This window comes from Artemia franciscana, chromosome 1 (assembly GCF_032884065.1).
Source record: "Artemia franciscana chromosome 1, ASM3288406v1, whole genome shotgun sequence".
Lineage (NCBI taxonomy): Eukaryota > Metazoa > Arthropoda > Branchiopoda > Anostraca > Artemiidae > Artemia > Artemia franciscana.
Window position 1 is genome coordinate 69,169,826 of NC_088863.1, and position 26,420 is coordinate 69,196,245.

General features: G+C 35.0%; 1 protein-coding gene and 1 long non-coding RNA gene across 3 annotated transcripts; both read left to right on the top strand.

The window, feature by feature from the left end:
* Positions 1-592: 592 nt before the first annotated feature.
* On the top strand, positions 593-3,977 carry LOC136037840 (uncharacterized). The gene is made up of 3 exons (XM_065720718.1): positions 593-743; positions 1,434-3,896; positions 3,955-3,977. The coding sequence occupies exons 1-3, from the start codon at positions 593-595 to the stop codon at positions 3,975-3,977; spliced, it is 2,637 nt and encodes an 878-aa protein (XP_065576790.1).
* A 75-nt stretch (positions 3,978-4,052) lies between these two features.
* On the top strand, positions 4,053-20,504 carry LOC136033326 (uncharacterized). 2 transcript variants are annotated; one of them, XR_010618907.1, is made up of 2 exons: positions 4,053-4,276; positions 20,071-20,504. It is a non-coding gene; the product is annotated as an uncharacterized LOC136033326 (long non-coding RNA). The 2 variants fall into 2 exon arrangements; XR_010618908.1 differs by having other exon boundaries at positions 4,053-4,213.
* Positions 20,505-26,420: the final 5,916 nt, after the last annotated feature.

Genomic DNA, 26,420 nt, shown 5'->3' on the forward strand with positions numbered 1-26,420 from the left:
AAGTTAGCTTTAAAAGAGCTCAAGTTATGTACAGAAGTTATGCCCAAGTAGTTCATAGTGGTGCAGTAAAATCTGAAAGAACCAATGTAAATAGAATATGGACAGACACCATAGAATCGGTGAAACGTCAAACTATAACAGACACAGTGAATAAAATCTTGATTGCATTGGCTCTATCCCCTGAAGTGCTTTCAATAGGCTCAGCTCCAATTGCAGAAAGAGTGGAGAAGATATGTGAATTTATGGATAAACTCAATTTGACAACAGTTGACACCAGTTTCATAAGGGATCAGTGTGCTAACAAATGACTTTAAATCTAAAAATACTATCATGGAATGCCAGATCACTTGTGAAAGTTAATAAGGACCTTCTTGTGCAGTTTTGTTTGGATAATCAAATAGATATCTTTTGTATCCAAGAGACATTCCTTAAACCTTTTATAAAGACACAGTTTCATGGTTATAGGGTCATACGTCAAGACAGAACAGATTGTGACAAAGGGGGAATCATTATTGGAGTGAGAAATCACATTCAGTTTAATCAACAATGGGTTAATTTAAGTCAAGGAAGAGCCGAGATAATAGGATGCAAAATGTTTATAGATCGCCAGAAGAAAATAAATATTTTCAATATTTACAACCCTGATGGAAGTGAAAATAATTTAAGAGAAACATTTGAACAAATGATGCAAAGTGTACCTAGTCGAGAATTGATAATAGCTGTTGGAGACTTTAATGCCCACAGTGAGAGTTGGTGCACATGTGGCCGATCCAACAATGCTGGAGGAGATATTGAAGATTTTCTTATGAATAATAATGACCTATGCCTTTTAACCCCAAAAGATTTACCTACCCACCTCAACCATAATACTGGACAATAAAGCACCATAGACGTAGTGTTCTCTTCCCCACATATTGCTCCTACCCCAAAGGTGACATTTTTAAAGAATACAATACTATATAATGACCATCTTCCAGTGATGATTGAGTTAAATGGTTGCAATAATATACAAGCCAATAACATAGCACATAAGTTCAAATTGAAGAAGACTGATTGGAAAACTTTCTCAACTGCATTAAAAAATGTCCATATTGAGGAGCAGTTAAAGGAGGTGTCTTCATCAGAAGAAAAGATTAAGATATTTCAAACGGTGTTAATGGATGTTGTGGATAAAGTTGTTCCCAAAATTAATAGACACAAATTGAATCACAAAGTTACCAAGTGGTGGAATGAAAAATGCACCAAAGCGAAACATGACCTTTAAGATGCGAAGTCTAATTATGAACGCCTTCCTACCTTTCATGGATATGTAGAGTACCAACGAAAGGCTGCTGAATTTAAGAAAACAGTAATTGCTGCTAAATGAGAAAGCTGGATTAATTTCCTCAATAAGTTAGATTTTAGAGTCCCTGCATCAAGAGTCTACTCAACAGTTAAGAGTCTGATTAGTGGAAGTCGTGAAGATCAAAGAAATCCTCCAATAACATACAAGAATTCCACCCTAGTTACCGATCAAGAAATAGCTGAAGCACCTGTATCTCTACTTGACAGTGTCATTGGAGTACCTGATCCATTAAGTGACTGTGAAGTAGAAGTGAAAGCTAAAGTTAAGAGATTTTCCAAAAGTTATCGATCTGTAGCTTATAATCAACCTTTTCTTACACAAGAAATTGAGAAAGTTATCAATCATCTACCACTCACGGCTCTTGAAGAAGATATGATTTTCCCCCAATTTGTGAAAGCCCTGCCAAAAAACTGGGTTGCTGCTTTATTAAATATCATAAATGAGTTGTGGAATGAAGGACAGTTTCCAAAAATCTGGAAGGATGGAGTAGTTGTTTTGATACCAAAAGTGGGCAAAGATAAAAGTAAACTACAGAATTATAGAACAATAACTTTACTACCTGGGCTAGGAAAAGTTTATGAACGATTGGTGAAACAGAGAATGAACCAAGTGATTGAATTGAATAGAGAACTCAAGAATATACAGTGTGGATTTAGACGTAATAGAAATACAGAGGATGTGATGCTGATGTTCATAAATGATGCTGTTTATGCTTTAGAAAACAAAAAAGTTTTACTGATGACATTTTTGGATGTAGTATCAGCTTTTGAAAGTATGGTCCACCGTCATATATTAGAAGCAATAATGGCTGCTGCAGTTAAAGGTCAGCTCCTAGAATTTTCAGATTCTTTTTTAGAAGGAAGAGAAGTTAAAATCAAAGTTGGAAGTTGCTATTCCCAAAGTAAAGTATTAAGAAGAAGAGGAGTGCCACAAGGCTCAGTGCTAGGACCTGATTACTACAATCTAAGTGAATATGATCTCCCTGTAGATGAAGGAGAAAATGGAGCAGGTATATTTGCAGATGACAATGGTATATGGGTTATTGCAGATAATGTGAATGAAGCAACAACACAGTTACAGATAATCCTTGATCAAGTCCAGAGGTGGTCCCAAGAAAACTGTGTCCAATTTTCTCCTGAAAAATCTAAAATCATGATGATTACAAGGAAGAGAAATACAACATTGCCCAGACTGTACCTTAATAATAAGTTATTGGAGATTGTGGGTGAATTTAAATGGCTTGGTTGCATCTTCGACAAGAACCTATCATTCAGACCACACATACAACAACTCAAGATCTCATGCTTGAAGAGACTCAATATTATGCGAATGATATCAGCAACAAGATGGGGTCCCAAACCAGATTTTCTTTTGGAATTTTATATCAAATACTTAAGATCAAAACTAGAGTATGCTTCATTGGTGTATGAGGCTGCCAGCCCGTTTGCATTGAGGCTATTGGACACAGTACAATATAGTGCCATAAGAGTTTCATTTGCAGCACGTAAAACAACACCTAAGCCATTCTTAGAATCAGAAAGTGGATTGGAAAGTTTGGAAGTGAGAAGAAATGTGCGTTCATTGAAATACTTGAAAAAGTTTTGGACATCAGATCACAACCGCCCATTTAAATCTACGATACTTAAAAGAAAAAGACTATGGATTTCCTCAAAGAAACAGCATGGAATTATTAAAGCTTTGCATTTGGCAGAAAATATGGGATTACAGGTAAATTTAAACCTAGCACTGGAAGTACCCAATCTAAATATCACACCAATATGTGCCATTCAAAAAGTTCCATGCTTTTGTGATTTTGAAAAATGGGATGGATTGAATTATAATCAATCATTCACAATGGAGAAAAGAATGACCTACCCAGAAGCCATGGACGTCTTTACTGATGCTTCAAAAAGTGACAAGGTCGGAGCTGCGTTTTGGATACCAATGTGGAATATGAAAGAACTTTACCGTCTCCATGAAAAAATGTCAATTTTCGACGCTGAAGTGTTTGCTATACGACAAGCAGTATCGTATCTATATAAAAAATTACAACGCGGGGATCAAGTTAGAATATGTACAGACTCTAAAAGTGCTGTTTCATGTTTAAATGAATTCAGTGATGGAGCGAATCAATCAAGAGAAGTGATTTCATGCTTTGTAGCCATGCAAAAACTGCTTTCTAAAGGAATAAAGCTATCGCTTCATTGGATACCTGGTCACAAGAAAATCCAGGGTAATGAACAAGCTGATTTAGCAGCTAAAATGGCCGCCAGTGCAGACATACAAATAATGCAAACAACGACACCAACAATAGTATTCCAGATAGAAGACATAATACAGCAGATAAAACAGTTTAGCTTTGAAGAAAATAGAAATCTCTCTGGAAATCTTTTGATTAAAAAGAAGACCAGAAGGAAATTCGAAAATAAGTTATATGAAAGTTTATCAAGAGAAGAAGGAAAAATTGCATTTCGACTTAGGTCACAACATGCAGCTACAAGATCATATCTTTCTCGTTTCTATGGAGAAGATTCGAATTTCATCTACTGTGGTCAGACAGAGACCTTAGCACACTTCATCATCCATTGTGTCCGCACAAAATGTTACAGGACAGACATTAGAAGGTTTATGAGAGAATATCGAATAAAACTATGTGAAGAATTACTCGGAGGAGCATTAACTGAAGAATCGGTTGAAAGTATAAATTTAGTTTGTGAATTTTTGAGACTGATTGATAGAAAAAGGACGTTGTAAACTTTTCGTAGCGAATTGTAAAAATACAATTGTGGAAGTGCATGGACCCTAAGGTGTTAAAACACAGAGGGGGTCTTCCGGCGATTCACTTCACTTCACTTCACTTCTTTTTAAGTTGGATATTTTTTCATACTGATTTAACAGCAAATGAGCAACAGAAAAATTCATGTATCATATGTAATTTTTGCATTGTATTTCCACACGGGGGAGGGAGGGAGAAAGCGAAAATTGGCCTAGTTTGCCTACATGTATGATTCCATTATTGCCAATACAAATGCTCTACTCAAGGTTGCTAACCTATTTGCTAAAATGTTGTGGGGGGAGCGAGTGTATTACTAACTGGCTGGTAGTTTTAGCTGAATGGTTTAATTTTACTGTAATTAGCATAATGTCCATAATTTGAATTTTAATATATAAAATCACTGCCCAAGTTGGTAAAATTCCTGCATTTACTTACCAATATTGATATATTAGGGCTAAGGTTTATATTAACAGACTATTCTGGTACCTAAGAAATAAACTTATCTCTGTTGGTAAAATTGGAGCAAACAGTATTACTGGCTTTCAATAAAGTGAATATTCCATTTGATGCCTTTTTTAATGCTCTTTACAAATGTAATAATCACTTCTACTGGAAATTCAGATTTAAGCACTTTTTGACCTCTTAAAAATGACCTAAATATGGGGTCATTACAAATCTGTAATAGCTTAGAAACAAATTTTGGCTATATATTTGCACATCAGGGGGGGGAGGGTAAATCATAGCATATATTAAATACATAAACTAACCATTGCTGTTTTTTTTGTGTTTATGGTTGTGCTGTTGCACTGGTGATTTCTCTTTAACTAGATTTAGGGAATGTACATCTATTTATAGATCATTGAAAAAAACAGCAATGGTTAGTTTACATATTTGATATATGCTATGCTTTACCCCCCCCCCCCCCCTGATGTGCAAATATATAGCCCAAATTTGTTTCTAAACTATTACAGCTTCGTAATGGCCCCATATTTAGGTCATTTTTAAGAGGTCAAAAAGGTCATTTTAAGAGGTCAAAAAGTGCTTAAATCTGAATTTCCGGTAGAAGCAATTATTATATTTGTACAGAGCATTAAAAAAGGCATCAAGTGGTATATTCACTTTATATAAAAGCCAATAATACTGTTTGTTCCAATTTTACCTCTCTATTGTCAGAACTGCTCCCTGAATCCAAATTTTACATGCATTTGTGTCAAGAATGAACTTTACCCTCACCCATATATATACCAATTCATAATATATATTGACACATTGGTAGTGAGGGGGGATTTGAACTTACAGTTATAGTCAGAATTGCATCCTGAATCTAAATTGAACATTCATTTGCATCAGAAATGAACTTTGTCCCTCCCATCTTATGAGGAAATATAAGCCTATACCCTGAGTTGGTATATATAGGAGGGAGGGTAAAATTCATTTCAGAAACAAATACATAATAAATTTGTATTCAAGATACAGTTCTAACTATAGAGATAAGTTTATTTCTTGGCTACCTGGATAGTCTACCTAAATAAACCTTACCCAATATTGGTATGTGTCAAGTCACTATTTTCATGCTCTTTCCTTAACACAATCTAAAACAGTGGTAACATCTGCAGAATCATGGCAGGAGTCCATAAAACTGCTGTATTTACTGATCAAGTCCAAGATTTCTGTAGGTGATGTGTCAGTATTTTTCTGGTCTTAATTTTAACAGACAAGGCTTCAATAGAGCCAGAAAAATCATGGTGCTTTGAGCTATAATTTAACCAACTCTTTTTTTACTAAGTGCCCAAAAGCATTGAGAGGGAAGGTCAGTCCCCCCCCCCATCTATGATGGGCCTTGCTCTACTATTTGCCCTTTTGTTTTTTTCTATGTGTAATAATGGTTTCACTGCAACTCCCCCCCCTCATTATTGTTTCTTATGCAGGTCTATCTTATGTAGTTCCAAATAAGGAACTATCCTGTAGGTGCTATTTAGTGAAGATGTTGAGCAAATGCATTGGCTGCATCCCATTCTCAGAGCAATGGCTTGCTCAACAAATCTTTGTCTACAGCTCCCTTGAAGGCCACACCAGGGCCTGAGAATGCTCCTTCACTAAGGGAGTTCCAGAGCCCCAAAACTCTATTTGGGAAGAAGTCAGAATGTAGTCTGGTGTTGGCTTGTTTGCAGTACAGCTTCATTATATATCCTCTAGTTCTTGTTGACTGGTCAAGTTCAAGTATATTTTGTTGCAAGGACTGATTGTGCTGTATTTTGTACTCTATGATGACACCCCCATGCTTTTGCTGATAAGAGAGGGTAGGAGTATGTAACTTCTCTAGGTAGGATGGGTAGTCCAGGCTTTTACAACCCCCTATTAATTTGATTCAGCTGCTTGCCTTTGGACACTCTAGTTTTTTCTTGTCACCTTTATTTAATCAGGTTGGAATACCAATACCAAATTCCAATTTTGGTCAAATAAGTCTTTTGTATAGCTCTGATATCAGCTTGAGTGACCTACAACAAAATAGTCTTTTTACAATTTCTAGAGTCTGGAGTTCTTTGGAGACAACTGACTGAGCATGTTGGTCAAACTTCAATTCATCATCCACAAGTATACCCAGGTCTCTTTCAGCATGGGAAGAATTGGTCATTTGTCCAACACTATTTATTCCACACATGTGATACTGACCCCTGAAATTCTTTCTGTCAAAATGAATTGTGCTGCATTTCTTAATGTCAATTTCTAACCCCCAGAGTTTTGCCTAATTTGAGAGTTTGTCTAGGTCAGCTTGTAATAAGTCTTGCTCTTCAGCTGTTTTTGAGAGATTGGCATTGAATCATTGGCACATAGGTTCATTTTATTTTTGACAGATTGTGGAGCATTTTTGATAATGTCCAACTAAGGATTATACCCTGTGGGACTCCACTTCCTGCGTCAGTATTATCTGAGTAAAATACCTGACCATTTTCTTCATGCACCTTCTGCTTTGCCTTCTACCTTTCAGGAATGCCATCACCCACTCAAAAACCTTCTGGCCTATTCCAATTCCAATTAATTTTGCCTGTAATTGGTGGTGACACGCTTTGTCAAATGCTTTGGCAAAATCTAGGAGAATGAGATCTACTGGGATTCCTCTATATTACCTTAAATTGCATTGTCCAGCAAAATAAGGATTAAATCCTGTAGAATTGCTGGTTAGTGACGATGATGGTTGGACATCTCAACAGCATCCCACTCAGTTCGCCATGGCTTTGATGACCATTCTCCATCAACGGCTCTTTTAAATGCACCAATACTGGGAGTAGTGACTGCTTCTTTGGTGAGCGAAATCCACAAACTGATTGTTCTGTTAGTGAAGAAGTTATTGTGTAGTCTAGTGGCAGCTCTCTTCTGATATATTTTCCAACTATGCCCCCTATTTCTGGCAGACCAGTCAAGTTGAAATGGCTTATTTAATGGAGAGTTAGAATTCAGGAGGTTATGCATCATAATAATATCACCCCTTTTACAACTGTAGACAAGAGTGGGGAGTTTCAATTTCTTCAGATGGGATGAGTAGTTTAAGTATTTGCATCCCTCAATTGCTTTTGCAGCCTGTCTCTGAACTGCTTCTAACTTCTGATGGTCACTTTTGTTGAGGGGGCTAGCAACACACATGCCAAACTCCAAATTAGGCTTGACCAATGCCTTATATAATTTAGTCATCACCATAGGTGACCTACTAGTGATTGTTCTTTTTATAATTCCAAGGGTTTGGATTGCTTTGGCTACAGCTGTCTGTGTTTGCATAGTGAATTTTAATTCTTATTGACTTTGACCTCCAACTCTCTCTCTGCTTCAGACAAGATAATAGTCTGTCTTGGTTCATCCATCCCTAACATATGATAAGGGCATTTCTCATTTTTCTTTACAAAGTGTATTGTTCAACATTTATTTACATTGAATTCAAGCCTACACAAAGCTGCCCACTGGGAAAGTACCCATAGGTCATTCTGTATAGAGGCTCTCTTATCGGTTGTATCAACAGGTCCAATGAGTTTGGAGTCATCAGCATAAAGACTTATTTTATTATTGACTGTGGTTGGTGCATCATTAATATAAATGATGAATAAAGTTGATCCCAAGATGGTTCCCTGGGGCACTCCACTTAATGCTTCCACTTCTCCTGAAAAGAATACCTGTCCATTTTTTCCAAATATTTTCACTCTTTGCTTTCTCCCAGAAAGAAACTGAAGCACCGACTCTACAATTTCATTATGTATTCCAATTGCAAATAACTTGGTCGGTAGTTGACGGTGACATACTCTATTGAAGACTTTTGCAAAATCCAATAGAACTAAGTTGACTGGGATTGTTTGATCTAGATGCTCAGTAACATAATCATGCACATCAATCAAATTAGACTCAACCAAGCGTCCATGTCTGAAGCCATGCTGACTGTCACTGAGCAGTTCATTGGTGGTCAGGTGTTCAACAATGTGAGTATTCACGATTCCTTCTAAGATTTTACCAGCTACAGATGTAAGACAAATGGGTCAATAATTTGAAACGCTGTTATGGCTACCCCCTTTGTGTGCAGGTGTAATGTTAGCATTACGCCAGTCTTGAGGAATCTGCTTAGTATCAAGAGACTTCTGAAACATGTTTGTAAGGGGAAGGGCTATTTACACATGAGCTTCTTTCAATACTCATGGGTGAAGTTCATCAGGGCCAACTGATCTGTTAGGATTCAGCAGCGTCAGGCGACTCTCCACATCAGAAGCAACCACAGTTATCTTTTGCATAGGTTCCTCAAAAGAATATTCTGGTGCTTCTGGCAAGGGGGTATCGTTTGGAGGTGTGCACACTGACTTAAATTGACTGCTCAATTCAGCTTCTATATCTTTTGGGGTGCTAACTATATTGCCATTCACAAGTAGTTCCATAACTGAGTGTCTCCCTGGATTCCGAGCTGAAGCATACTTTCAAAATCCCTTAGGATTAGATTTTGAATCCAATGCCAATCCCTCTTCATATTCTGTCGTAAGCTTTCTCGTGAGATACCTAACTTTATTTCGAGTTTGTTTAAATTTCTCATAGTTCTCATGAGAGGGGTTACTTTTATATTTGCTCCAATAATTCTTCTTTTTACGTACAGCTTGCTTGACATCACGAGTGATATATGGTAGGGTTTTGGGTCTTCTTTTCCAGGAAATTACTATATGTTTTTCTGTAGCTTTAATTAAAACCCTTTCATTTCAAGCCAAGCCTCCTCGATATTCTTATCATCAATGACTGATCAATCCTGGTGTGCCAACTCTTGTCTGACTTGACTGTAATTTGTGTACACATGCTTAATCCAAATATCCTTTTGTGGGTACAACCTAAGCCTACAAGTAATTGCAACATGGTCACTAGCTCTGAATGGTGGTTCTGAGTCGACACTAATAAGCATCTTATGGTCATTAATAAACAAAAGGTCTAGTAGGGTTGGGTTCTGCCCACTTCTATACCTGGTCAGAAAATCAATTGCTTGGTATAGCGAATGTTCATGAAGGCACTCCAGAAGTGGACCATTTGAGTTTTCAACCCCTTCTGCAACATCAAACACATCAATCCACTGTAGTTCCGGTAAATTAAAATCTCCAACAATAAGAACATTCTTATAATATTGCTTCATGACATTATGAATAGAATATGCAATTGCTAGAAGGGAACTTGTCTGACAAGGGGAGCTGGGACTTCTATAATAACAGCGTATGACTACAGGGAGACTTCACTGAAGAGTCATTATCCATATTTGCTCAACCCAAGGTTCTTAATCTGAATCCACTGTAAGAGCTCTTACCTGGAGCAGAGATCTGACGTACACTGCTATCCCTCTACCATTTGGCTTCGACAGATTGGTGAGTAGCTCAAATCCAGGCACTTGAATTTGATCAGTAAGAGCAAATGCAGTATGTTTAGGTTTCACCTCAGTGAAGGCAAAAACATTTACTTCATGCCTTATTGACATCACCAACTTAATTTCATTTATCTTTGTAGTAATACAGTCTACATTGTTATATAGTACCATTAGTCCTTTAATAATAGTATTGTCATCATTATCTTTGCTTGATCCAGAATCACATGATTTAAAAGAAATGGTATCCAATATGGGTTCATAATTTCTGGTATCTGAACTAGCACTAACATATGATTCAGTTTCTGCATATTTCATAGAGCCAGCTTCACTAGTACTATCACAAATGGAAACACTACTTATAGAACTATTTACAAGTCTATTTTTTCGCTATCATGCTTTGACACGTCATTGCTAAATTGGCACCCTTTCTTTCGAAAGATTTCTGAAGAATTAATTTCTTTAGTTTGAAATGTGCCACTGAGAAGATAATCGGGATAGGACGTTGAGTAATGGGTCCTGGCACGGTTGTTATGTTTCCAAGTCTGCAAATGTTCAGGACAGTAACATCGGGGATTCCGTTATCGTTAGCCAAATAACCTTGTACAAATTGGGCATCATCAGTTTGTGGAGGAACTCTGAAGACCACTATATTAAGTTTTCTTTTTTGTCTTTCACGATCCTCGGCAATCATTGCTTTTATGCGATTTTCGAAATGTTCATCTAAAGCTTCTTTCAATGTAGCTACTTTGGCGGTCACTAAATCTTTTAAGGCATTATTATCCTTTGCCATTCCTGAGGATTGCTCAAGAGTATGAATCCTATCTTCTACTGCCTTAAACTGTGTGTCAATTTCCGCTTTAAGTTCATCTTTAAAGCTAGCCAAAGAGTTCTTAACTGCCTCCTTAATCTCAACATCTAGGGTCTTTACTGCATTCTCAAAACCACTAAGAGAGTTCTTAATAGACGCATCAACAACTCGCGCAATCTTGGAGGCATTAACGTTGCTCGCTTGGGTGTTTCCCTTGCACATTGGACACTTCCATTGATAACCCATGCGACGAGTCATTTTTTTAAGCAAGATGTATTCTAGTTTCGAGAGCTCAAGACATTCGATACATAACCAGCAATCGTAATCATCACAATTCATAGCGCTTGACTCCTCACTTAAATTAATTGCACAAGACGAACACTTGTCCTTTCCTTTTACTGGGCTAGAACGTGCCCGTTTGTTACCAGTCATAACTCTTGGAAAAATAAGCAAATATTCAGTGGCAAGTCACGGACAAATAACAAAGTGCAAAATTTAAAAATGATCTGTGTCGTGGCCCGCTGAAAGAAGGCTTCGCGCTTCACTTAATGTCTATAAACTAATTATGTAAGCCTCTAATGTTTATTGTTCAACTTTATATTCTTGTTGTTTAATTAAATGTTCATAAAACCCACTAATTATAATAAATTTAACAGAGCAGAATTTCACATATGTTAATATTTTGGCATCACCATCAATATAGAAGCTTAATTACGAAATTGTACACATCTGTCAGATTCGTATCAATGGATTGTCCTGATCTAAATCCATACTGACTCTGTGTAATAAGACTGTTGAAGATGAGGTGTCTGACAATGACAGTATTTACTATTCCTTCCAGAATTATCCCAAAACAGATTTAATGATAATAAGGCAGTAATTTTTTGGGTCTAGTCAACTGCCACTTTTATGGATAGGGGTGATATTAGCATTCCACCATTCCTGAGGCAATATCTTTTTATCCAGACACTTTTGGAAAAGTGTCAAAAGAGGCAAGGCCAATTCTGCATGAACTTCCTTTAGTGTTCAAGGGTGTATTCCGTCTGGACCTGCAGATTTTTTCCGCTCCTGGTTTTTCAGTTTGGCCACATCTTCACTGACAGTAATTGGTTTATCAATTGTATAGTTAAGTTGATTGGGAAGTAGATCTCTATCTGGGGCAGTGAGGACTTTTTGGACTGATTATTGAGTGTCTCTGCTTTGTCCTTAGGGCTGGTAATAGATGCTCCATAGACAGAAAGCTCAGCTACTGAGTGTCTTCCAGGTTTTGCAGGGAAATATACCTCCAAAATTTAAGGGAATTTGATTTCAAAGCATCTGCAATTGCTTCTTCATATTCTCTGGAAAGTTTTCGTTAAAGGTGTCAAACCTTATTATAGAATTGCTTAAATGTAGCATAATTTGCCTGTGTTGGCATATCTTTATATTTTCTTCTACTGGTTTTTCTTTTTTTATATTGCCAGTTCAATATCACAGGTGAGAAAAGGAAGAGTTCATGGCTTGTGGGTGACAAATAGTTGGACTATGCTTGTCAGAAGATGATACAACAATCTCTCTCATTTTATTCCGTAATTCAGGAGCATTTACATTCTCAATGAATGACCAATCTAAGTTTGAATATTCTTTGAAATTTCACTTCAACAACCAAATTCTTGCTTTACACTTATATTTTTTCTTAATAAGATTTTTTTTTAGTTTTATTGTTACCTGCACTCCTAAATCACTTTTAAATAACATTGAATCAAACAGTTCGTGGTAACAAACTGTAAGTAAGGAGCGACCCGGCTCAATAGTAACCAAAACTCTAAAAAATTGAATTTTGATATCAATAGCTACACCAAAAGAATCGCATTTTAATGCTGATTTTAAATATATAAATTTCATCAAGTTTAGTCTTACCCATCAAAAGTTACGTGCCTGAGAAAATCTGCGTTATTTAAGAAAATAGGGGGAAACACCCCCTAAAAGTCATAGAATCTTAAAGAAAATCATACCATCAGATTCAACGTATCAGAGAACCCTACTGTAGAAGTTTCAAGCTCCTATCTACAAAAATGTGGAATTTTGTATTTTTTGCCAGAAGACAAATCACGGGTGCGTGTTTATTTGTTTGTTTGTTTTTTGTTTTTTTTTTCCAGGGGTCATCGTATCGACCAAGTGGTCCTAGAATGTCGCAAGAGGGCTCATTCTAACGGAAATGAAAAGTTCTAGTGCTTTTTTAAGTGACCAAAAAAATTGGAGGGCATCTAGGCCCCCTCCCACGCTCATTTTTTCCCAAAGTCAACGAATCAGAATTTTGAGATAGCCATTTTGTTCAGCATAGTCGAAAACCATAATAACTATGTATTTGGGGATGATTTACTCACCCACAATCCCTGGGGGAGGGGCTGCAAGTTACAAACTTTGACCAGCGTTTACATATAGTGATGGTTATTGGGAAGTGTACAGATGTTTTCAGGGGGATTTTATTTTATTTGGGGGGTGGAGCTGAGGGGAGGGGGCTATGTTGGAAGATCTTTCCTTGGAGGAATCTGTCATGGGGGAAGAAAAATTCAAGGAAAAGGGCGCATGATTTTCGAGCATTACTATAAGAAAACAATGAAAAATAAACATGAAAATGTTTTTTTTTCAAATGAAAGGAAGGAGTAACATTGAAACTTAAAACGAACAGAGATTATTACGCATATGAGGGGTTCTAAAAATACTTCAGCATAAAAAGCGAGGTATTTAGGAGGAGATAAATACCTCGCTCTTTATGCTAAAATATTTTTAGTAATTTCAACTATTTATTCTACGGCCTTTCTGATTCTGGGGTCATTCTTAAAGAAATGGGACAAAACTTAAGATTTAGTGTAAAGAGCGAGGTATTAACGAGGATACAAACCCCCTTGTATACATCATAAAATAAAAGATTATGAAAGTTTGTTACGTAAGTTGCTAATTTATAAGTTACGTATATTTTGTACTAATAAAAACGCTCGTTAAAAATTAAAAGTTCTAGTTGCCTTTTTAAGCAACCGAAAAATTGGAGGGCAACTAGGCCTCCTTCTCCACCCCTTATTTTTCAAAATCGTCTGATCAAAACTAAGAGAAAGCCATTTAGCCAAAAAAAGAATTAATATACAAATTTCATTTTAATAATTTATGTGCGAAGAGCCAAAACCAAACATGCATTAATTCAAAAACGTTCAGAAATTAAATAAAAAAACTAATTTTTTTAGCTGAAATTAAGGAGCGACATTAAAACTTAAAACGAAGAGAAATTACTCCGTATATAAAATGGGTTGTCCCCTCCGCAATCCCTCGCTCTTTACGCTAAAGTTTGACTCTTTGCCACAATTCTACTTTTTAAAACAATTAAAAGCTTTAGCGTAAAGAGCGAGGGATTGCAGAGGGGACAACCCATTTTATATACGGAGTAATTTCTGTTCGTTTTAAGTTTTAATGTCGCTCCTTACTTTCAGCTAAAAAAATTAGTTTTTTTTATTGAATATCTAACAGATCTGAAGTTCTCTTCAATCAGACGTAGCAAAATATTGAAAATTGATTAAATTAGGTCTAATGGATTGCTGGTGAAAGATCCCTTTTACAAAGAAAATAAAGTACCCTCAAGTATCATCAAAATGACTATATTAAAAGATTAATTAGTTGTTAAGTTTTTTGGATATGATTAGTTTTTTTTATCAGTAACTTTTTCCTGTAGGTAAACTTTTTTAAACTTTTCCTGCAAGCTGGATATCCTACTTTTTGTGTGTGCTCTTCCATCATAGGATCTATGTTCTTTTTTTGGTTGTGCTTCACAGAAGACAGAAACGTCTGAAGCCTTTGATGTAATGACACTTTTCATGTCTTGAAACTTTTAAATTAGACAATCAACATTGCTGAAAACCACACTAAATCTACTAATTATCTTAAAAATTCTACCATCACAACAAGATGAACAAATGATTTCTTCTGATGTGACACTAAACAGTATTCTCAAACTGTGAACTAGCAAAACTATTGCCAAAATTTAATAAAACACTGGCATAACGATTATTTATGGTTGTCGATCTAAGTTCCCTCAATGTTTAAATTATTTACATGTCTTTGCTAGTCATCTAGTTCATATTAATTGTAGTCATGGGTGGACATAGTTTCTTGTCTAGGGATGGGGTAGGGGTGGTAGCCGGTTCTTTGATGAAGGGTGGGGAGGGGGGGGAAGAGCTGAGCTTACATTTGCGATTCAAACAACCTTACATTGCTAGCAAGCTCTATCATACTTATGAAACTATTAATAATAAGTAATCACCAAAAAATCATAAATCATCAATAAGTTTCAGCATTTCTTCTTGGATTAGAACTAAATCTTTCCAAGACATTATGGATAAATGATTCTTATTTGACTTTTATTCTGTCATTCCATCTGTTTATTTTCCAGCTTTTACTATCCATCTACCTTTTATCAACTGCTTTTTCAGCCATCTACCTTTTTTCAGTTGCTTTTTCAGCCATCTTCTTTTTCAGCCATATCTAGTGTAAATTTTATGGTCTCTGGGGTGGGGGCTGCCCCCCCCCCATTTCAGCTGGTCCTGCAAGGTGAGCATGCTTTTTGGAACAATTTTTTTAAATCTTTGGTGACTAAATCTCTTTCACCAATGACATGCTGATGCTGTGCATGAAGCTCTTCAATACCTCTGCAGAGCTTCTTCTGGCAAAAACACACATCTGCAGGATTTTGCCCAATTTGCCGAAGTTAAAAAATAGACATTTTGCAGTGTTAGCGAACTTTGGCATGTATTTTAATAGTATAATTGCAAGAAATATTGTCTCAAACAAATCCTAACAATTTTTCCCTTCAATCTATGTCTAATGTGTTGCAATTGGTGGGAAAAGTGCCACAAAAGTTAAAAAACTTCGTTTATGATTTTTTTTGGAATAATGAAACCTTTGTATGGTTGTTTTTGAATTGGGATGGCCAAGTAGTTTCTTAGACATGAATATGACAAAATCAACTCATCATTATTTTGCTTTGTTGAATTAAAACTTCCAAATTATTTTCCAGTAAGTCAATGCATCAAGATAAAGCTGGGTCAATTCAATGTGTTACACTGTGTCTGCAGTTTTCTATTTGTCAGGAATTGCATCACTTACTCAACCACATCCTCCTTACTCATCCCAATAACTTGGAGCTTGATTCATAGTCTTTTGTTGCAGAGTTTGCTTATCTGTATCTTCTACAATCGCTTTTCTTACATAGCTTACAAGTTGCTGATTCATTTCATCTTTAAGAGATTCAAGTTGAATTTCAATTAACTTTTGTAATAATCTAAGATTAACTGCAGTACCAGAAGTTTGTTCATGCATAGTACACAAGTCTCAATATCTTTGAAATTAACAACATTGTTTTTTTTTAAGCTTGTATTTTAATTTAATAAATTATTGTTTAAATGCAACCTTTATTTTAAAATATAGGTCATGCACTGCAGTTTTAAGTGTTTTATTAACTATGCCTGTATATTGACTGCTTTTGAACAACATATTGTATTACCCTCACAAACTGGGCATTTCCCTTTGCAGCTTGTTCCCCTTGTCATAATAGTCAAAAGATTGTAATCAGTTTTGCTTATCGCACGGCAGTTCGTGCATGGCAGTTTCCTTCATGTATAACAGTTTAAGCAAGCCTCAAGCAAGATAAGGAGACATTAATAACTTTTATAGAAATAACATGTGCTTTTGACAGAGTAGATATTGGTAAGTTGATTTTGAAATTAGCTAAGATTAGTTTTTAAAGAATATTCCTTGCTGGATTAGGGATTAATTTATAAATTGGAAAATAGATATTCCAATTTAGAAATAACAAGAAATATTTTAGTCTGATATTTGGATCAGACCCTATTTAGGCTTCCCCAGGGAGTTTCCTTAGTTCACTGTTGTTCCTAGCTTATTGTAGCGTTATACATTTTGATATAGTCAGAAAAAATAAGGGAACCAATATAAATTAGCTTATAGGGGTACTCCTTCTCAAGTTCCTAGCCAACTTGTGAAGGCAGTCATCATAAACAAACTAGACTATGGCTCTGCATTGTATCGAGAAGCAAAAAGGTCTTTGTTAGCAAGATTCGTTTCAGGCTTGCATAATATACTAAGGAGAAATCTTGACTACCTGAAATCTACACCTATCCCTGAAATTTACTTAGAACTTGGAATAACTTACCCAGAAACAATAAAAATGGAGCTGTAAGATCAATAATTTTTGAAGAAACGATAAAAACAAATGATCTTTTAAAGAATAAATAATCAATACCCATAATTTCGATATTCATTATTCTCCTGAAACAGAGCCCTCATTTCACCAAAGAGTAAAAAATGTAATCCAACGTTGCCTTCGTATGCCAGAGGTGGACAACTTTGAGGATACTGGTAGTCATAAAAATTAAGCTTCTGGGTAGGTCATTTAATGTCGTGCCATCTTTTAGGCAAGATATTTGACGAGTATAGGGTAGAAAACTAGGAGCATTTGGTTTAATTGGGTTGACCGATGGACTGGACACACGGGAATATTTATTATCAGCTCTAAGACTGATATTGGCTCTGGGCGTGCCTTTACCATACCAAGGCTGGATATTGCTAGTAGTTTTAAAACGGATGAAAGATTGTTTATATCTCCACTTGAGTTGGTTACAATTGTGAAGGCTCTTGAATATATTAAAAAGCCTTTGTCCATAGATCTTTGCTTATTTTTTCTGATTCTTTCTCAGTGCTGAATCATCTGTGTGCTGGCCATTCCCTTGTCAGTAAAAATGCTCTGCATGCTGAGACTACTGTTCAGGAGCTTGAAATGCTAGGTTATGTTGTTGTGTTGACTTGAATACCAGCCCATGTTAAGAAGAATAAGTTACCTTTATGGTATTATTAGTAAAGGAGGTGGATGCAGTGAATGTTAAAAGTAGGACAGCCAAGGCCAAGGATGTTTCTTTTACAGTTGAAAAAGATTTTGAACTATATGAAGATAAGTCTACGAACCCAAATTAGTATGTTGGAAGCTGGAATAAAAAGTTAAACTCACCACCAAAGCCACACATATTATGCTTATCCTCTTGCTCGGAAGTACAGTGATGTTCTGTACTGAACGATAATTTTCGGATTGTAGTATCGCTTCCATTGTCCCACAGTAAAGATGCCAGTTCATGCAATCGCAGCATAAATTACTTAGATTGCCACAAGATGAACATTCTTATTACATAATTGGAAATCACCTTTGTTGACATTGATGGGTAAACTAGCACCATTTCTGTTTATAAAAAGAGTGATAAAGGTTGATGATCCCAAATCCTATCCCGCGATCGCAATCTCTTTTTCTAGACATTTTTAGTGATCGTTGGTGGGTTTTTTCATGAAGTAGGGTATATGTTGCGGGGGTAAGAAATCTATAATAATAGGTACGGAGGCAAATTGTTCGACGGGATAGCAACATATTGGTTAATTCCTAATATTTATTCTCCTTGAAATCTCGCAACAACTGACTTTTCTTTCCAAGGGGGAATGCCTCGATTAATTAAGGGATTCAACTTTCTTTAATCTAAGCCTTTATGCTTATATTTTATCATTTATCAGATTTTTGACATTCAGCTTTTCTGTTTGTTAAATTTAAGTACTTATTTTCTGTAATTTCATAATTTTAACACTCGGATTTTTATTTTTCGGGTTTTAGTTTTTGAGTTGCTACGATTTTTTCGAAATAGATTAAATTTTTTTTTCAAAAGTAAGTTTTAAAATTTTTTTACTATTACCTTCTTTTTTCGAATATGCTATGTTCATTATAGTTTTTTCATATTAGCATATTTTTATTTTCATTTTTTTTATTAAATGGGTATGATAAGTCTTCGTCTCAGGGATGCTAATCCTTCTAGGGTCTGGGGCTGAACATGCTTTTTGACTTTCTATGATTTAAGCCTTTTTCTAATCTCTTACCTTAGCATATTTTTTGTTATTTTTCTATATCAAATGGGTATGATAAGAGTCCATCTTAGGGGCACTGACCTTTCTTGAGGCTGACCATCGTTCAATTTTTTTTAATATTTTTTGTGTGTATATCTTATCATTCATCAGCTTATTAGCATTTTGTTTTTTCCGGTTGTCAGGTTAACTACTTATTTTCTGTAATTTCATAATTTTAAGACTACGATTTTTTGTTTTCGGGTTTTAGTTTTCTTGTTTCTTTATTTTTTCAAAATTTGTGTTTAAAATTTTATATTTTTTTCAAATATTAGCGTTTTAAATTTTGTTTTTGCTTTTACATTCATTTTCATCTAAATATGTGTTTTTTTCATTTCAACCTTTACGTTGCTTATTTTTAATTTTTTTTTCTAGGTTTTCATGTTTTGTTGGGAGAATGCGGACGCATTGGTGTTGTTGAACTAACGTCCCTAAGCTTTCCAAACCTAAAAAGGCTATTCTCCTCACTTTATTTCAGGTGTCTTTGGGGGCTTGGGGGACACAGTGCTCTTTGACTTTCATTAATTCACGCTTTTTTGCTTATATTTTACCACCTATAAGCTTTTTGACATTTTTTTTCCTGTTTTTACGTATTAACTGCTTTTTTTCTCTAATTTTATGATTTTAATATTTGAAATTTTGAAGGGGAAGTCTCTATGTCCATTTTCGGGTTCTTGACCCTTCTAGGGTTTGAGGCAAGCATGCTGATTGACTTTGTTTAATTCATACTTATTGCCTATATTGTTATCAGATATCAGTTTTTTATGTTTCGTTTTTCGTTGTTAAGTTTTAACTGCTTGTTTTCCGTTTAAGCATTTTTCATATTTTTATTATTTTTGGAATTGAACAGCCTAGGATTATGTGGTTTTGTCTTTGGAAGCTGACCCTTCTAGGGCCTGCGTCTGACCATGCTTTTCGATTTCCGTTTTTTTTTTCAGTCCAATACTTCTGTGTCGAACACAATGAAGGCTATCAAGATACTCCTTAGTCTGGGCTTTTCAATTTAACCTGAGAACCAAAGAACAAAACTCTTCTCTAACGTCTTTCTAACCCCTAAGATGTTCCGTCCAAGTGATCTTGTCACCCTTAACATTAAAGAGACTAAACTAGACCGATCATTTTACATATTATTAATTCAAAAGCTATAGACTTGTCTTCTCAATTCAATTTGTAACGCCCCCCGAGAGACTTGTAGGTTATCAGCACAAATAAGGATATATTAACCTTGTATATTTTCCCCAAATTTAGTTCCATTGGAACATCAGAGAAAGAAACAAAAATGAGTTATTTTTAAGGTACATCGACAATATCGAAATTCTTCGGGAGTTTCCCCCTCCATAAGAGATGAAGATGTTGAAATTATTGAGGTGCTTTCCCCCAATGCAAGAGATGAAGACATTGAAATTCTTGGGGAATTCCCTCACACAACAAGAGATAAGGACATTGAAGTAATGTGAGACTTCCCCCTCCACAGGAGATAAAGACGCTGAAATAATTTGGTAGCTCCCTCCTCCACAAGAAATGAGCTGATGCCAGTATTACTAACTTCACACAATGTGATAGGTGTTAATATACCTTCATCAATGACAGTAAATGACACTACATGTAAAACCAGGTACTTCCTGATTATTAGTTATTATAGTGTAGTAAAGTGCAAATATATATATTTTGTTATAACATGTACTATCACTTTTCAATATTTTGTCAATAAAATGTCTCTATATCTAGATTATTTACTTTTTCTTTTCACAAGACATACTGAAAATTTCAGATTTCTTCAAATACGTCTCTCTAACCACATATATCTAAGTCAGATAGGAGTTTTTTTTGAATGTCAAGCATAACACCCTTTTCAGAATTTCAAACTTCTTACATAAATTTTGAAAATCAGGACGGTTCAGGCGGGTCACCATTTTCACGGTTATTATGGTGAATTCTTTGATTTTTTTTTTTTTTTTTTTTGTAGTGATGCCTCGTGGTCACCAGTGAAAGGGTAATGCCCTCGGGAAACAAGAAGATGTTAATCAATGTATAAATAAATATATATATATATATATATATATATATATATATATATATATATATATATATATATATATATATATATATATATATATATAATTATAAATATTCCCCCTTAAATCTTATTGGAAACAAAGCTTCTGGTAGCTCCAATTTCTTGAATCCCCAACTAATTTTTTGGTGGAGCTCATGATGCTACTTCGCCTCCCTCTACAGCTTTAGTATAAACAAAGAAAACGATCAAAAGTGGAGTTTTTAAAGGCCAAATGAAAATACTGAAGAAAACAGAAAGCGAATATTTCGAGAGAACAACCGCCTGTCTTCTTCAGCGCGAACACAATAATATAATCAAGGAAAAGGAAAAACCAAAAAACAAACGCGGAAAGTACAACAAAACCAATGAAAAAACACCAAAAAATTAAATAAATGACTAAAAACTAAAAGAATTAAAATCTAATGCCTATCAACAATAAAGTGAGTTATTCGTCATAATCCGCCATTTGAACTGCCATCGACGGATACTAACGAACAACTGAGAAATAAAAGAAAAAAATCATTCACTCAAACAAACAAAGCAGCAATTGTATAAGTTGGAGAACTAGGTCACCTGATTTCGGATCTTCACCATTGCATTTCTTGCAGATACCCTTTGAGACCTAAGAGGTTGATGACGTATCACATTGTGTGATTGGAGAAGTCGCTCAACGTTTATTTTAGGGATTTCTAAAGTATCGAATAACTCACTTTATTGTTGTTAGGTATTGGATTTTAATTCTTTTAATCTTTTGTCTTTTATTTAATTTTTTTGGCGTTTTTTTCCTTTGTTTCGTTTTACTTCCCACGCTTGTTTTTTGATTGTTGCTTTTTCATTGATTATATAATTTTGTTTGCGCTGAAGAAGAGAGGTGGCAGTTCTCTCGAAATATCCGCTTTCTCTGTTTACTTCATTACTTTCATTTGGCCTTTAAAAACCCGTTTTTGATCGGTTTCTTTGTTTATGTTATGACAGGCGAATGTGGTTTAAGAAATTATCATCTACATCTTTATGCTCGTAAGCCCGTATGCATATGGTTTCAAGCTTTTTATCTTGCATAGAGAAAGGTTACTTGCAAAAGGAGGCTCGATAACACCTTCAGCATTATTGCAGCCATAGAATATTCCAAAAATATTCCCGGAAATCAATAAGCATTATAGATTAATTCTAAGCCCCTTCAAATATTCTTTGATGTTCGTCTGAACGCTCCTTGAGCAATTAAGAAATTTAGGTATAAAAGATTTCTGAAGCTGAAAGCTCAATTCCTAGTTTTTCGATAAATTTAAATGGATTGGCTGCACCAGAATTTTCACTGGATGGCTTTTTGACACTCTTAGGACCGAAACTGTCGTTTTGCGATACGAAATGGCACAAATAGTCATTTGGCTTTGGAACACTTTTCTTTTGCCGCTTAAAAATATCCATTTAGATTAGAAAGATTTCTTTTCTAATGATCGTTCTTCTATTATTCTATCGCCGTTGTTTATTTTAAAAAGCCTCGGTTGTAGCTTAAGAATTTTATCATTATTGGTAAATGAACCGTCGTAATTATTCATTTTAAACTTATTTTCTAACTGGTAAAACTTTTCACTTCAGATATGAGAAAGGGTTTCAAAAAAACTTGATCACGAAATTTCAACTGAAAGTTGCTACAAAATGAAACGCTTGATTTAAAAAAAAAAAAATATTACATGTATTTCTTACAAAGGTCGTTTTAGCACCGGAGTGACGATGCGCCAAGATTTGGTCACCAATTTGCAATGATTCAATCCACCCCCTTCTGCTCAGCCCCGTAACGCTCCTTAGCACCCCCTATCGCAACGTCACTCTAGCACTAAAATGGCCTTTTTAAGAAATAAGTGTTTCATTTTCTGTTTCTAAAGAATTAAGCATTTTTTTCAAAAATTAGTTTAACTTTTGTTTTTACAAAAATTAGTGTTCAATCTTTTATGTTTAAAGAATCAATTTTTTCATTTTCCTATTTCCAAAAATTATTGTTGAATTTTGTCGTTGTTGAAGAAAGAAGTGTTGCATTTTTTCCAACTTTCTGTTAAAATTTCGTGACTAAGTTTCTTTAATATCCATTCTCACACTTTAAGTGAGAAGTTTTACCAGTTAGAAAATAAGTCCAAAATGAATCTTAAAGAAGGTTTATTTTCCAATAATGATGAAATTCTTAACCCGTAACGAAGTCTTTTTACAATGATCTAGTCCAAAAGTCCCTCTCGCTTTAAATTTGAAGTTTGCTCATCTAAATATACGATTAAAAACTCAAAAACAAATATTGTGTTTAGGGTACAAAAAATATATATTCACTCTTGCATTACTGAGTTAAAATGATTTCTTGGATCTATTTTCGCTCGTCTGCTATGTTGGTTGTATTGATCCATGTAAGAAGTGGAATATGCTTTGATGGTGTAGAAGCGAAAAAAACTGCTTTAATGCACAGTTGACAGGCATACGGGTTTCTGCAGTTTAAAGTCCATAATGGGTGTCTTAGTTCTGTTAGAAAAAGGTTTCGTACATATCTTGAAGGTATACTGATTTTCTCCTGTTACGACCCTTCATGTGCTTGAATAAGCTAGGAAGAGGAGAAATGGGTTTTGTACATATCTTGCAGGTATATGGTTTTCCTCCTTTATGATGCTTCATGTGCTTGGATAAGCTAAAATAATAAGAAAGTGGCCTTTAACAGATGTGACAGGTATACGATTTTGCTACAGTATGAACTTTCAAATGGGCGTATATCTGAGAACTTTGAGAAAAATTATTTGCTGCAAATTTAACATTTGAATGGCTTTTCAGCGGTATGATTTCTCGAATCACTTAATAAGGTAGAAGTCTGTGAAAATGATTCGTACAGATATTCCTGGTATAAAGCCTTTCCCCGGTATGAATTATCGAATGGGTGAATTGACTATCTTCGTGATAAAATCCTTTAGTTCATCTTGCAATTGTACGGCTTTTCTTCAGTATTTGGTATTCTTTGTTTGACGAAATAGGCAGTAACTTTTTTTGGTTGTTTTTGCTAGTCTTAAATGGATTAATAGTAATATTGCAACTTCCATTTTCTTGGATGGTCTTCTGCTTGAGTCAAAATCTCGTCAGCCGGTTCCTTCTATAAAATTATGCATGAGGAGGCATCATTCGCTGTAGCTTTACTTTTCATTGCAGATAGGATATTCTAAATTGGTCGAGTTACTGAAAAAATATTTAAATTGACGTTTATATCACGCGGGGTGGAGAGTAAGTCGAGAGGGTGACAAATAAGGTGCATCATTTCTTCGATTTGTTGTTGTCGAATTTTAATTTAAGGTTGGATTTCTCACAATGATTTTTAAAGTTTGTTAGCAGGTAAACATGAATCTGGGGGATATTTTTCATAGTCATAACAAGGTCTAGAATGCTAATGAAGAATTTCTCTCCGGGATATATTTGGAATATTCAGTATTGTAAGCCTACTGCTAAAATGATGCAGAAACTTTTTTCTGATGATAAAATATAATATTCTGATTAATATGGTTTGGTGTGGGAGAGTACAAAAATGCAAAAACGAAGGTTAATGAGCAATAGAAGAAAATAGTAGTCGTTTGAAATTAATAATAAAAAGGTTTTTGGCTAATACGTTTTGTGTATGAGTATGCATAACGCTGAAAACACTAAGCTTAGGAGTGGTAAAGGGATATACAAAATTAAAAAACAAGGCTAATAGTAAATAATCTAAGCATAATATGAGCTCATTCGATCAAAGAAAAAAATATATATATGAAAAACACTTAAATTAAACAAATATAGAAAGCACAGTCAAACCATAGAAAAATCGGCTCCCTAAGACGGAGCTGTGTAATTTAAACCTGTTCAATCGAAAAAAAAAATATGAAAAAGGAGAAAAAAATTGAAAAGCACAGAGGGCTGGCTCCCTAAAGTGGAGCCTCATAGCACTCTCGTAAAATCAATGGTAGTTTAGCCTACCAAGTGAGAATCCCAGAAAGCCCTCAAACAAAATTTCAAAGCCCTCAATCCCAAAAATCACAACGAATCTTAAAAAAGTTTGCACACGAAATAATCTCTATGTAGTATTTACCAATAACTTAAAAATCATAAACTTGCTGAATTCTGGTAAATATAAATTCCAGGTACTCGCCAAAGAGGAGTCAGTTGAATACCATGCGACTGTGGCAAATTCTATGTAGGTAGAAATCACCAGAATTTGGAGAAACGCCTACAATAGCATAAAGATGATATCACCAAAGCCCTAAATTATAAAATTCCTAATGTTTCTTTTGATTCTGCTTTAAGCAGCCCTTTTTTTTTGAAAATCCTATGCACAAACACTTTCCAGAATCCGCCCTTATTAGCAATGACCTCCAGGTAGTCCGAGAAGTAATTAAAGTCAGACTTAAGATTAATAATAATCCAGGTAGTCCGAGAAGTAATTGAAATCAGACTTAAGACTAATAATAATATTTCCTTAAATAGGGACTTTGGGGGATTATTCGCTAAATACTCTATACACAAATTTAATTAAAAATGATCTTACAAAATATTTAAAAAACTAGTAGACATTATCACAGAACTAGTTACAAAAAGACCTTTGAGGTTAGCTGCCAAAAAGCCAAGATTCGCAATAAAAACGTATTTGTTATTCTTCTTCTATTATTTCAACGAATTGTCTTTTTTCACCTTACTTTATTTATCAGTCCCGGTTGAACTTTGCTGAAGTAAGGATGTTGGGCATGTTTAAAAAAACCTTGCTGAGGATGACCTTTAGACATAGGGCCGAAATATTCATCCGAGTTAGAATTCCACTGTCGTACGAAAAAAAACTCCCTGTTGTTCTTCTTGTTTTTGATGTTTGTGATTTTTGCTCGAGGTAAGGGCTCCGAAGGGATGAATATTAAGGGACCTACCTTCCGTGGGCTTTATCGAACGGTCTCGAATAAGTACTTTTGTCTGCATTTTTAAGCCCAATTTATGATTAAAAGATTTTCTTTCGGGAAGGGTTGCAAACTGAGTGATTTTAAAGCTGAATCATTCTTGTTTTACTCAGAAGAGAGTCTTTTTCTTCTAACATACCTATTGCAACCTTTAACTCTAAACCTAATATAGTGTTGGCTTGTTAGCTATTTTGTAAAAGTGTAAATTTGTCATTTTTTTCATCGAAAGCACCAAGAGAAGGCAATTTTCAATAAAATTACACACAATTACGTAATTTTGTGTATTTTGGACCGTCTTGTGGAGACATGGCCTTGAAGCAATAATTCATTGGTTGAATAAACTATAAGGATTAAAGTGCGCTATTAAAATATTTTTTTTAACTTGTTCTTACTAATTTTTATCAAAGTAGGCACTACTATTCTTATACATTTGAGATTTGAGCTTCAGTTTTGGGTCTTCACCATCATCACAATCTCACATAGATTTCGATTTGTTACAAAAAAAAAACTAACAAATAGTTTAAGCCTGATAGATTGTGACCGTAATTCAATTCGATAGTAATTCAATAATTCTCGCGTATTTTAGAAACAAAGACTACTGATTAATGCTTTCAGTCTAAAATTCTGGTGATGAATATCAAGAACACCATAT